General features: G+C 45.8%; 1 protein-coding gene across 2 annotated transcripts in view; it reads right to left on the bottom strand.

Annotated features, from left to right (window-relative positions):
* The window catches only part of dync1h1 (dynein, cytoplasmic 1, heavy chain 1), a 37,200-nt gene that overhangs the window by 4,505 nt on the left and 19,512 nt on the right, over positions 1 to 13,183 (bottom strand). The window contains exons 39-69 of one of the 2 annotated variants that reach the window (XM_067366793.1): positions 12,661 to 12,867; positions 12,469 to 12,590; positions 12,220 to 12,385; positions 11,947 to 12,110; positions 11,650 to 11,779; positions 11,441 to 11,574; positions 11,241 to 11,355; positions 10,821 to 10,982; positions 10,532 to 10,746; positions 10,083 to 10,287; positions 9,824 to 9,997; positions 8,152 to 8,271; positions 7,943 to 8,063; positions 7,219 to 7,414; positions 5,610 to 5,727; positions 5,325 to 5,540; positions 3,892 to 4,104; positions 3,684 to 3,811; positions 3,393 to 3,546; positions 3,155 to 3,301; positions 2,873 to 3,023; positions 2,543 to 2,796; positions 2,324 to 2,458; positions 2,058 to 2,152; positions 1,434 to 1,608; positions 1,282 to 1,357; positions 1,039 to 1,199; positions 847 to 958; positions 479 to 539; positions 271 to 394; positions 79 to 192 (exon numbers count right to left, since the gene is read on the bottom strand). In XM_067366793.1, coding sequence (XP_067222894.1) covers positions 79 to 192; positions 271 to 394; positions 479 to 539; positions 847 to 958; positions 1,039 to 1,199; positions 1,282 to 1,357; positions 1,434 to 1,608; positions 2,058 to 2,152; positions 2,324 to 2,458; positions 2,543 to 2,796; positions 2,873 to 3,023; positions 3,155 to 3,301; positions 3,393 to 3,546; positions 3,684 to 3,811; positions 3,892 to 4,104; positions 5,325 to 5,540; positions 5,610 to 5,727; positions 7,219 to 7,414; positions 7,943 to 8,063; positions 8,152 to 8,271; positions 9,824 to 9,997; positions 10,083 to 10,287; positions 10,532 to 10,746; positions 10,821 to 10,982; positions 11,241 to 11,355; positions 11,441 to 11,574; positions 11,650 to 11,779; positions 11,947 to 12,110; positions 12,220 to 12,385; positions 12,469 to 12,590; positions 12,661 to 12,867 — 4,665 coding nt within the window. Of the gene's footprint in view, positions 1 to 78; positions 193 to 270; positions 395 to 478; positions 540 to 846; positions 959 to 1,038; positions 1,200 to 1,281; positions 1,358 to 1,433; positions 1,609 to 2,057; positions 2,153 to 2,323; positions 2,459 to 2,542; positions 2,797 to 2,872; positions 3,024 to 3,154; positions 3,302 to 3,392; positions 3,547 to 3,683; positions 3,812 to 3,891; positions 4,105 to 5,324; positions 5,541 to 5,609; positions 5,728 to 6,694; positions 6,891 to 7,218; positions 7,415 to 7,942; positions 8,064 to 8,151; positions 8,272 to 9,823; positions 9,998 to 10,082; positions 10,288 to 10,531; positions 10,747 to 10,820; positions 10,983 to 11,240; positions 11,356 to 11,440; positions 11,575 to 11,649; positions 11,780 to 11,946; positions 12,111 to 12,219; positions 12,386 to 12,468; positions 12,591 to 12,660; positions 12,868 to 13,183 lie in introns of both variants that reach the window. The other variant, XM_067366794.1, reaches the window with a different exon arrangement.

Here is a 13,183-nt window from a genome sequence, read left to right as displayed (position 1 = left end):
TGTGAGAGAAGAACAGCAGCATGATAAACCAGAATCAGGAAAAACCAAAAGACCTTTTTTGACAATGTGGGGTCTCACCTTGCACATGCGCGCCACAGGAATATTGCTGAACGTGCGCAGCATGTTGGCCTTCATACCAGGAGGAGGCTCAAACACAAAGATGCGTCCGGCTCGCAGCAGGTTCACAGGGACCTGAGGGAGAAGATCAATCATCAGATGATGCGTTCATGACACCACAGCACAGACTGAGCAGAGGAAGTGATGCGTGACCTTCGGGTTGATCTCCATGGTGAGGAAGAGGCGGAAACTGGCATGCGGCTGCATGGAGTGGAGCTTCTTCTCCAGCTGCATCAGCCAACCAGGAGCCAGATGAACGTTCTCCAACATCACCCACCTCAAACACAAACACACACACACACACACGTGAGAGCGGATCGAGATCGCCGGTGGAGCATGTGACGATCGGCTGCTCGCTCACCTGCCGGACTTCACCGCTGTGTTGATGTCTCGGTCCGCCTTATTGAAGCCTTCAGCAGAACCTGAAGATGGACAAATGAGAACATCATTATAATTGTGTGTTTGGGACAAGGCTTTAATGGTGAGACTTTTGTTTTCGTTCAAAAAATTGATTCATCAGCCAATATATCGGCTTTCAAATATAAAGAATTATCAGCCATTTTCATATCGGTGCATCCCATAATTGTTAGTTCATATTTATATAATTCAGAATTGTGAGATTTTTATTTTTTATTCCCTGGTGGAAACGAGCTTCCACAGTTTAATCCAGGGTTTTAAAGCCGCTTTCCCAGTCAGTCTGGGTGTCTGTGGCGGGACTGAAGCTCTTACCGATGGAGATGGAGGTGATGTGTTTGTTCTGCTCGGCGGCGAGATCCCGCACCAGACCGCTGGCGTCGTATCCGGGCACAGAGCACATGAGCACCGGCGTCCCCGGCTTCACCTGCACACAAACACACGTCACTAATGCAGGATCCGCAGGAGTCACTGCGACGGCACACGTGACCGCACACGGGTCGTTACCTCACTGTCCACGATGTTGGCCAGGTCCAGCGGCTGATCGATGATGGCCATGAAGTTTTCTCCCATGACTTTAGACACAAAGATGTGCGACATGGCCAGCAGACGATCGGGTCTGAACGCCTGGATCAGCAGCAGCTGGTGGACGGCCTGACCAATTACAGCTGAGGACAGACATCAACAAACACGTGTCACACCTGCAGACGTTCACAGGACGCTGCGTGTGTCAAATGCATTCAGACTCACTGGACGTCTTTTCCTCGCTCCACAGGTACGGCACAGACAGCTCCGGCGAGTTGCTCTCCAGCCACATGAAGATTTGCTGGAATACAGAAAGGCGTCACATGTTCAGAAGCACTGCGTGAGAGCAGACTGCGTACAGACGGAGAGACGCTCACCTCATCGGCCTGGATTTTGGACACCAGGTCTTTGAAGGCCGGCAGACGGCTGAGGCGCACCATGGCTTCAGACTGCTCGCCGCTCAAGCCCTTCACCTTCGGCACGGTCGTCCCGCTCAACACGATCTCTTTCCCACGCAAGAAGTGCTGGAACTCTGCGTCGTATGACGGTTCGCTGGGAAACAGTGGGAGAAACACAGACGTCTGATCTTCACATTCACCTATAGTTCATGTGCGTTTGGATCAGATGAGAGCGGTTCTTCTGCTTTACTGATTGAAAGAGCAGAAGCTGATTTCTGTCTTTCGAACATCTTGGCTTGCTTAGTTGGGGACACTTGACATTTGATATTCAACAGTATTCTTGACATTTATTCAACAGTGCTTTGATCTGCCTGCATTGACACTATTATTTAAGAGCTGCTGTGCAGCCAAAATTATGTACCAGTTATCACTGTAAAGCTGCTTTGACACAATCTGCATTGTAAAAAGCGCTATATAAATAAAGGTGACTTGACTTGAGGACATGGAGGAGAGTAAATTATCAGGAAATTTTCATTCTGAAGTGAACTAATGCTTTAAAACTCTGTGCATTTATGAAGTTGTTTCCATCCTGTAGTTCAGTACCTGGTCAGGCCCTTCAGGTTGATTCGGGCGAGCAGCACGGCAAACGTGATGTGATCTTGATGCAACATTCCTCGAGCGACTCGGTTAAATGCGCCCTAGAGAGAAAAACATTTCAGCCATGAAATCTGTTCATGTGTTCATTGAAGTTCAGCAGCAAAACACCAGGAAATGAACTGTGTTTGCATCATTTAACACTTGCAGGTTTGCATAAAACTAGTCGTTTGTATTTCCGAGTGTTTTTATAGCTGTGGAAGGCGGTTCCTCACCTGGAACAGGTCTTTGGTGATGTGCGTCAGACGCTGCGTGTGGTCGCTCACGCTCTTCAGGTTGGAGTTCTCGTATAACACCGTGTGATAGATGTCCAGGAAGAAGTGCAGCGAGTACTGGTACAGGAAGTGCATCTGCGAAAGAGACAAATCCGGCATGAAGAGTGACAGATGCAATGGACACAAACACACACACACAATCATTAACAGACATGTGACCTGGTTCAGAGCCTCCATGGTGAAGTAGATGCTGCTGCAGGCCGAGGCCAGCGACAGGTACTGCTGAGACACAGACTCCACTTCCTGCATCACAATGTCCGTTTCCTCCACTTTCCTGGTCACCTCTGCCGCCTCCTTCTTCAGGTTCTCCAGTGTGGTGATGATGGTGTCATCATCCAGGATGCGACCCTTGACCTCGTTCAGCGCCTGCAGCAGAGATTTCTCCAGCTGACGCAGACGCAGCTGGAATTCACCTGAGCGGAGGGAACAAAACAGCTTTAGCACGAGTCGACGGGACGTCCTGCGGCGCTCGCGCTCTCCATCACTCACCCTGAAGCTTCAGCAGGTCCGATCGCTTCTCATCCACATCGGGACGCTCGGCCTTCAGAACCTCGTTCAGGCACTGGCTCTGCAGGCTGCTGCGGGTCACGGTGAAGTTCACGAAGGTCACACGTGAGCAGAGGTCGGGAGGGAACTCCACCTGCAGAGACAGGACAGGATTCAAGTATTATGTTAGGACTGCATGATTAATCAATTACAGCTGCTGCTATTAAAAATGACCAATCAAACGAGTCACTGCGCAGACGGCGTGATGGACATGAGATCAAGTACCGTCGGGTCTCGCGTGGAGAGGAAGATGACGAAGGAAGGAGACAGATCGATGTCCTGATCTCCGAGGGTGATGAGAACACGGCCGCCGGTTCGCCGCACCTCTCTGTTGAGCACCGGGTTCAATATGGGGTCGTAACTCTCCACGTCCTGAGAGACACGGGGAAAAACACACGATTGAGAGAAGGGCGGACGGATGGACGGTCAATAAAGAGCACGAATCTGTCGGATCGACCCGTACCTGCACTAACAGAGGGTTGCCGAATCTCAGAGCGCTCTCCAAGTTCTTCCTGAAGGCATCGTCCAGAAAGCTGGTGCGGGTGATCTTTCTGTCTTTATATTCATTCATGATGAACTCTGTGGCCTGACCGGATGGATCGATGATCAGCGGATACCTGAGGAAGAAACGGGACACACGTGAGAGTTCACCCAGCAAACATCTCAAGTGTAACAAAGTTTCTCATGGGAATAAATCCTGGAACGACTCAGTTGGGATTTATGGATCCATTGTCGCACATAAGCGGACACTCACCGGTTGAACCTCTTCAGCATGATGGCGTTCTCCGTGCAGAGGTCGTCGGCCGGCAGCGAGTTGGCCTGCCAGCGCAGTCTCTCGTCCGCATTGGACAGATATTCAGTCCTGGCGATGTCTGTGCGGAACTACATGGGAGAAGATCACCGGGTTAGACCGCTCAGAATGGACTGATCCAACCCTGTTCTGATATAAACGTCGTCTGTACCTGAACATTGGCCTGCTGCAGGTGATGAGACCAGGTGGTGAAGAGGTTCTGTCTCATCTGCTGATCAAAATAACCAGCGTAAGCCACGAAGGCGGCGGAGAGGAGACAGTCGCCGGCGATGGTGGACATCTGGTTCTTGAAGGTCTCGCTGGTCTTTTCCCATCGCTCCCGCTCAGCAGATAAACTCTTCAGCAGGGCTGTGCTGCGGTTCACCTGCACCAATCAGAGATCACCAGATGAACAGTTAGGAGAGATTACTAAAACCTCAATTCCTGAAGACAAAGGGCTGCTTTCAAAAGCTTCTGTGAGCTACCTGAGAAGGATATGTTTTTTTCTACTACAAAAATCTCAAAGTTCAAATGAGAGTTTGATGAAAGAACAAGCCGATCAATCAGGAATGCTAACTGATCCAAAACTGGAGTGTTTCATGGTCTCTCCTGTTCTACATTATTCGTTTAACAGATGCTTTAAATCCAAAGTGACTTAAAATGAGGAACAACTGAAAGGAAGAAAAGCTTAGCATGCTAATTGGTTAGTTATAAAAGTTGCTTCTGTTCCAAATATCTGAGAATCATCTAATCTGAAGTTATTAAAAATATAACATGCGGTGCATTTCTACAAATATTCATCATTTTGAGTTGATTCTCACTTCAACTATGGAACTTCGTCATCTGCGTGAACACACGTCTTCTCAGTGGCACAACAAGATGAGTGACAGTTGACCTAGAGATTGTGGGTTTGAGTCCTGTGTGGGGACAACTTTATACAATTGTGTGTAATGTGTCATTTTCATTTCTTTATTATCCGGCTAGACATTGTACTAATCTTTCTTGTTTGCCACCTGATGTCACCTGTTGGAGTTTGGGTTCCTTGCCGCTGTCACCTTTGGCTTGCTTAGTTGGGGACACTTGACATTTGACTTGACATTTGATATTCAGCAGTGCTTTGATCTGCCTGCATTGACACTATTCTTTAAGAGCTGCTATGCACCCTAAATTATGTACGTTATCAATGTAAAGCTACTTTGACACAATCTGCATTGTAAAAAGCACTATATAAATAAAGGTGACCTGACTTGACTTCCTCTTGGATCAGAAATAAGTCTGTTTTTGTTCATTCGACATTTGTTCTGATATCATTTTAAGTTCAATCTCTGTACTTCTGAACCAGTTATTTTAAATTTATGTTAAATTTTTGCTGTTTATGTTCGTCCTGCTTTGCATTACACTACAGCCCTTTCAGGGTCTTGACCCTGCATCGCTGCTTGCAGCTATATTTTCATATTGTATTATTTTTAAATGGATTTGACAGCATGATTTCTGTATCCTTTGTTTTGTATTTGATCTTTGTAAAGGGTTTTCGAGATGCAACTTTAAGGCGCTACAGAAAATAAAGTTTGCTATTATGAGTAAGCGTGAGTGTTGTGGTCGTACCTTGGCCTCCACGGCGGCCAGATCGGCTTTGATGGCCTGCGCCTCAGAGATGAGCACAGCGTACTCCTCCTTATAGCGTGCGATGCTGGCTTCCAGATCCCGGATCATCTGCTCCACCTCCTCGGCCTTCGTCTTGTTGTCTTTAGCGTCGTCCTCCAGCTTCTGCAGCTCGTTCCTCAAAGGCTCCACCCGCTTCAGCATGTCTGCGTAATTCAACTGAACACAAAGCCAGAGATCAGAGATCAGCCGCTGCGCTCGCGGGAGCTTCAGCGGTCAGCGCCGTACCTGAGCGATCGCCCACTTGACCATTGGCCCGCAGGCCAGAGACGCCCGGTTGACCTGCTCATAGTTGTAGCTGGGGTTGGACATGTAGTTCTTCTTCATCTTCTCACGGATGGAGTCACTAGGACATGTAGAGAGTGTGTTAGAACGAGGCCGACTGTTATCTCATCATGACAAAGAATGGAGTCACACCGTGTCCTGACCAGACGAGAGACGCCAAAGGCGTCTTTTCCACACTAATCAGAGTTTCTGCACAATGGTGATATATACGGCAAGCGATTCTGTTTTAGAAACTGTTTCTATTTCTGCGACGTCGCAGCTGGAACAACAACATACAAAGACAATAATAATGTCAGGTGCTTTATTTAATGTTAAAAGTGTCTTTTATAAATCATTTATAGCCGTACTGAACATGATCTAAGCAGTAATTCACCTCAGATTTTAAAAATGAAAGGGAACAACGTTCAAAATGTGAACAAACAAGTTTGTTCTTTCAGTCACTGATATATGTATTTTAAATCATGTTAAATTGGTGCAATATTAATGGATTTGATTTGTGCTTGCAGAGAGACTCCGCCTACACACTCTTCTGATTGGCTGTGATTTTTGATTGATTTAGCGCGTCTGGTTAGGACACTAAAGCATCGACACGTGCAAACACAATGTTTTCATAAAAACCTTCAAACAGACACACATTATCTCAGTGATTCACAAACTTTTTCAACCCCTTTGAGCTAAAATATTCCCTTGAAATTAATATTTTAATCATTTAATAACATTCACATGTAAACGGGTCTCTGATATTCGGTTAATGGTCACATGATGAATTTTGCAACATTGGCAGTTATTGAACTGATCTGAATAACTCTATTGTCTTCTGTAGAGCTGCTTTATAGCTGAAATTGTCTCATATTTGATGAAGTTTGCATCATTGATCCTGTTATTTTCCTGTGTATTACTGTGAAGCTGCTTTGAAACACAATACGTGTTGTGAAAAGCGCTATAGAAAAACTTGAACTAAACTGAACTGTGGCATAGGAGAGAGCCCGTCTCATACCTGAGAGCAAGGTGTAAGGAGATGATAATACCTCATGTCCTCAGAGACAAAGTTGACTATGCTGGAGATGAAATTGTCTCTGATAATAACTTGTCTGATCTTTTTCCAGTCATTAGTTTCCTCGCCGAGCAAGAGGCAGATCGACTCTAGAGCCAGTTTAACGGCTGCCGGTGGGTTTGCCATAGCGCGCACTTCAACAAGGTGCTGCTTCTTTATCGAGCTGACGGCTAGAGAGGGAATGGAGGGGTTTTTAGGACCACGAGGACAAACGGGTTCATGCGGTGGGAGCAGAGCAGCCGCGGCGCCGGAAAGAGGGACCGAGTCACGTGACCTGCCAGTGTCGGGTCAGTAGCTTCGTTTCCATCCACCTGTTTTTACCTATTATCTGTGATTGGATACCTGGGCTGACCAGCGGACCAATCGCATCACAGCATCTCAAAAGTTCCAATTGTGTTAAATGAGCTACTGTGGATGGAAACACCGCGAGTGTGTTTTAGGACTGCGGCTGTCCTCTTTAGACGCTTTGGCCGCCGCTCCGCACCAGCAGTCAGTCACCTGATTTCATCAGCAGAAAAGTTCACAATAGTGGGGATGAAGTTCTCGCGCATTATGATGGAGCGAATCTGTTTCCAGTCGGTGGTGCTCTCGCCCAGCAGCAGACAGATGGACTCCAGAGCCAGCTTGACTGCCGCCGGCGGGTTGGCCATCGATCGCACCTCCACTAAGTGCTGCTTCTTAATCGACTTAACAGCTAAACGAGCCACGAGCCGTGAGAAGAGACAGAAAGAGTGAGGAAGACAGGAAGAGAGCAGAGACGTTAGCGCAGTGAAACGACCGCCCAACACCACTGGCAATCACACACAAGAAAAGAGCTGAAAGCAGAAGGACAGAAGGAAATATCCACTGACACGGGTTTACTGACGCCGAATAATGAATAATGACTCTGTTGTCTTCTGTAGAGCCGCTTTACAGCTGAATGATGACGTTCGCATCATTGATTCTGTTATTTTGCTGTTTATTACGGTGAAGCTGCTTTGAAACGATCTGTATTGTATTGTATAAAGCAAAACTTGACTTGTTATGAAACACCGGCCAAATATGGAGCGTAAAATGATGTAGTTTGGACCGTCGGCAGTGAATATTTCCCCAAAAGTAGATCATAACAAGACAGGCAAAACCATTTCAAACTGTATTTAACGTGATTCAGCAGATTCTTTGACATGTGAAAGGCAAAGCAACAGCGGCAGTGGAAGCGCAGGAGCGCGAAGAGAACTCGTACCGTTCTGAGCCTCGATGACGGCCGGCTCCACCTGGTCCAAATCCTGCTTCACTCTCAGCTGCTTGTCTTTGATCACTTCCTGCTGTTTGTAAACTGCTTCCTGTATCTCTTGACTCATGACCTGTGAGGAAAAACGAAAGGTTATGAGAGCAGCGAGCGGTTTATCAACACAAGAGCATGTGACTGATGCACTTAGCGGCTCGTCTTGCCTTCTTCTTCTCGGCCTCCTGCTGGTCTTTCACCATCTTCTTCAGCTTGTCGTTGGCAGCGGCGTTTTTGACCTCCAGCTCCTGACTCTTGATCCGCAGGTCCCGCCGCAGCTCCTCCACCTGAGGCACACGGATAACAGCGCTAGATCAGCACACGCGTCTGTGTTTGCCAGTGTTGGCGTAGTAACGCATTACAAGTAACAATCAGCGCGTTACGTAATTAAATGACTTTTTTTGATGTAACATTACTCTTTCAATTTACATATTAATATTTGCGTTACTTTTTTTTTTAAAGTAATGCAAGTTACTTGTTTAATTTTCTAAAACATTTTTTAAACTACTGAGATAAAATTCTCTTCATCATGTTGACAGAAAGCAGAACAGACAAAAAGCACAAAAGTAACAAAACACATTACTTTCAACTTTTAATAAAACAGTTTTACAGTAGGTAATAAACCTGTAACTTTAAGAGATATTTTGTATGGCATGCATTGCTCCAGTGCTCAGAATATATTCTAAATATAAGTTGTGTGTTATATAGGATATTGTTGTAACTAAGTAATGTAATTGGTTCCTTTTTTCGGTAGCAAGGCAACATTGTAACTTTTTTTTTTTTAAAGTAACTTCAATAAAAATAACCAAGTAATTAACTGTTACTTTTTTTAGGTAGTAAGGCAATATTGTAACATTGCTTTTAAAAGTAACTTTCATAAAAGGTAACTGCGTAATGTAATTGGTTACTTTTTTAGGGAGTAACAATATTGTAAGTTACTTCTGAGTTAATTTTAAAAGTAATAAGTAATGTAATTGTAACTTTTTTAAAAGGTAGTAACAATATTGTAACGCAATACTATTAAAAGTAACTTTCATAAAAAGTAACTACATAATGTAATTGGTCCCTTTTTACAGGAGTAAGACGACAGTAACACCTTTTAAAAGTAACTAAATGTAATTGGTTACTTTTTTTAGGTAGTAACAATATTGTAACATTACTTTTAAAAGTAGCTTCATAAAAAGTAATTTAATTGGTTACTTAGGGAGTAACTACTGTAACAGTTACTTTTTATAAGTTACTTTTAAAAGTAATAAGTAATGTAAATTGTTACTTTTTAGGGTGTAACAATATTGTAACTACTTTTAAAAGTAATGTTCATAAAAAGTAACTAAATGTAACTAACTAATTGGTTACCTTTTTTAAGGAGTAACAAAATTGTAACGCTTTCATAAAAAGTAACTACATAATGTAATTGGTTCCTTTTTAATGGGAGTAAGGCAACATTGTAACACCTTTTAAAAGTAACTTTCAAAAAATTAACAAATATTTTAATTGGTTACTTTTTTGGTAGTAACAATATTGTAACATTACTTTTAAAAGTAATAAATAAATTAAATTGGTTACTTTTTTAGGGAATAATGTAATTGGTTACTTGGGGAGTAACAATACTGTAACAGTTACTTTTTATGAGTTACTTTTAAAAAGTAATGTAAATTGTTACTTTTTAGGGTGCAACACAATATTGTAACTACTTTTAAAAATAATTTTCATAAAAAGTAACTAAGTGTAACTAACTAATTGGTTACATTTTTAGGGAGTAAGGCAACATGGTAACATTACTTTTAAAAGTAACTTTACCCATCACTAGTGCATTGTGGTGTCGGTCGAAGCACGTACCTGATCGACGGTCTCTTTGATTTTGCGCAGACCCACATTGAGGTGCATCTGCTGCTCCTCCAGTTCGCTGCGTTTCTCGTTGAACAGGTTGGCGTAGTGGTTGATGAAGTCCAGGTAGTGGCGTGGGGTGATGGCCATTGTGCGGCCGCCACGCTTAGCCAGACGGTTGTTAGCCTGAGAACACCAGAGCAAGTGTTAGAACGTGCAAAGAAACAGACGCGAATACTTTCAGATGTCTGAACACGAGACACCCGCTGACCTGGTGCAGCGTCTGATGGACGAACACACAGCCGTTGACGATGGCCTCACGGTGGGTGGGCGGCTGCGGCAGTTTGTCGTACACGATGGGCATGTAGTCGGGCACTTTGTAGTTGGGCTTCTCCAGGTCCATCTTGCTGGTGAACTCCTTACCCACCTGGTAGAGGGCTTCAGTGGACCAATCGCCAAACCAGTTGAGCACACACCTGAACAGAAACAAGTCCAGCACAATCATGAGCACCGACACAGTGATATTATTGATTCAACGGCACTGACAGCATGGGATGAGAACAAAACCTGAGCTGAATTGATCTGAATAATGACAATGTCGTCTTCAGTTTGCATACTGACTCTGTTTATTACTGTGAAGCTGTTTTTAAAGCGTTCTGTATTGTATAAAGGGCTACAGAAATAAAGCTTCTCCGGTTAGTTAAGAGCGGCGCGTCTTACCTGTTGAAGAGGGCGGGTGACGTGGCCGCTCGGTCCTTCAGTCCCTCTGACGACGGGTTCATGGTGAACACCACGTGCAGGTTTCTGATCACCTGACTAGTGAACCACTTGTAAAGCTCCTCGTGGGTGTCCAGCATCAAGCCCTCCTTCTGCGCGCCCTCCTTACACTGTGTCATCAGGGTGGCGTACTCGTCGCCCTCGAACAGGCCGGGCACCTGCAACAGAACAGAGTTCAGAACACAGAGAACACGCGTGATGAGACGCATTTCTCTGTCGGCACGTGCCGCACCTCTCCGTTGGCCAGCAGCGTGTTCATGCGCTCCAGGAAGCCCGAGTCCAGCACGTTGGACTCGTCCATGATGAAGGCGATTTTCTCGTTCTTGCACCCTGAGCGCCGGAGGACCGTCCGCAGGTCTTCGTCAAAGTCCTCGCCGGTGTACTTCCTGTGGACCTGCGCGGATACGATCACAGTTACAAAAGCCTCAAGAACCATTAAGCCTGAGAGACAATTTTTCAAAATTTTATTTTATTATATACACATTTACTATTATTATTTATGCATTATCCTCTTTGATTTAGAGTCCCTCTGTATCCATTTGTAACAATGTTATGATGATCTTCTGACAAATTATTACACTGTTAATTTTCTCAGGAAAGTGCATGTTAAAACTGAATAAACACAGGCAATCAAACATCTGTTGGTTTTTACCTTGATCTGATAGACACTCAGTCCGTTCATCCAGGCCACGAAGCGGGAGAGCGTCGTCTTTCCGGCACCGCTGACGCCGATCAGAAGCAGGTGACCCTGTGGCTGACGGAAGATTCTGCAGGGAGAACATCAGCCTGACGTTACTGACACATCATCAGGGTGAAATAACGAGCAGCTGTGTTTTTTGGGGATCTCCGTACCTGTCGATCCTCAGCACGTGATCCAGAACCTCATTGAAGAGCACGAGAGGAACGTCCAGCTCCTCCTCGTAGAACACCTTCAGCCTGGCCTTCACATAGTCGCGCAGCTCCTCCTGCTCCACGGGAACGTAGTCCTACAGGAGAACAGGAGACGTGATGAGTTACGCTGACCGCTGGGAGCTTCCGCCTCGCCGTCTCGCGACACTCACCTTGGAGAGCCAGTTGCTGTACAGGATGGGTCTGTTGAGGGCTTTGTCACGGTCAATGTTGGGGAAGTGTTTGAGGGCGACCATGTCGATGTTCTCATCGGTCCAGCGTCTCTCCTCGTCCTCCACCAATCTGTCAGGAGAATCAGTTCAATCACTGTGCGACTTCAAATCAAATCAACCACATATTCACTGCGGTGTGAAAACAAAATGATACAAAGTCGCATTTTAATCTTGGATCGGCTTAAGTCCCAGTTTTGGAACAAACGATCTGCAGGCTTAGAAACGCCTCAAACTCACCGATCCTGGAAGAGTCGCAGCGCTTCATGAGCCCAGATGCGGATGAGACCCTCGACCGGCAGTGTCTCCAGCGGCCGCAGCGCCTCGAAGATGCCTCGGACCCAGCGCGTCATCTCTCTCGGAGAGTAGATGTAGTGCGGCTGCGTGTCCTGCGTGAACCGCTCCTGTTCCAAAGAGAGCGTTTAATTGAGAGAACAAGCAAACAAACATTCATCTGGACTGGATAAACATGTCAAGTTCAGAATAATTCAATTATGACAGAATTAAATCAACCTGAGACATGGTGTAGAACTCCACCATGGCGGCGGTGAGTGGCTCCGCGAAGGTGCGCAGTGACGGGATGAGCCTCAGCATGGCTCTGTTGAAGGTGCCGTAGATCTGCGTGAGCGAGGCAGGGCCGGGATAGTCCACGTACACCACCGGCACATGACGCAAAAACCTGCAAAAGTCACATGAGTTGGTCATCACTGAACACTCCACTATCATGTTCAGCATTAGTGATGATGACGACAACAGGTGAACCTGTAAGAGAGCGGCTTCCTGCCAGGGTCAGTGGGAGGATTACAGGCACCGACGAACTGGATCCGCTCGAGCTTCACCCACGTCTGGTCTGAGGTGCGATAGAAGCCACCGTGCTCCACCATCTGAACACAACACACGGGTTACACTTCGCACAAACACACACGCAAGACCCGAACACGAACTCGCACGCACCTGTCTGATGAAGGAGATGACCCGCTGCGTGCCGTACTTGTCCATGTCGGGCAGATTGATCTCGTCGCAGAAGAGCACCAGCCATTTGCCCAGCTGCACCGGAGCCAGAACCACGCCGTTGGGAGTCCGGCGGTACTCGCAGTAGTGATCGAACGTCTTCAGCAGCAGCTCCGGGGTCGTGGCGCTGGAGAAGTTCAGACCCACCACCTGGAGAAACACGAGAGTCACATGTGGATCAGCAGGGCTCTATGATTCCAGCGATGCAGAAAACGTGGCCTGAATCACATAATCCAGTCATAAAAAAAAAGGAATTTACTGTATAATGCAGAATGTCACTGAATGGTCACATTTTTTGATGAATAAATAAAAATCAGTTCAGTACACTTAGATAAAATAACGTTATAGACTAGTGTCTGTGAATATTAAAATGCAATTTAAATATGAATCCTGCATGTTCTGCGTCTCTGTGTATCATAAACACACAAAACTCAGAAGGTCTTCACTGCAACCCGTCAAAATAAAA

Source organism: Chanodichthys erythropterus, chromosome 18, assembly GCF_024489055.1.
Source record: "Chanodichthys erythropterus isolate Z2021 chromosome 18, ASM2448905v1, whole genome shotgun sequence".
Lineage (NCBI taxonomy): Eukaryota > Metazoa > Chordata > Actinopteri > Cypriniformes > Xenocyprididae > Chanodichthys > Chanodichthys erythropterus.
Note: the sequence above shows the minus strand (reverse complement) of the source record. Positions and strands in the feature narration are given on the sequence as shown.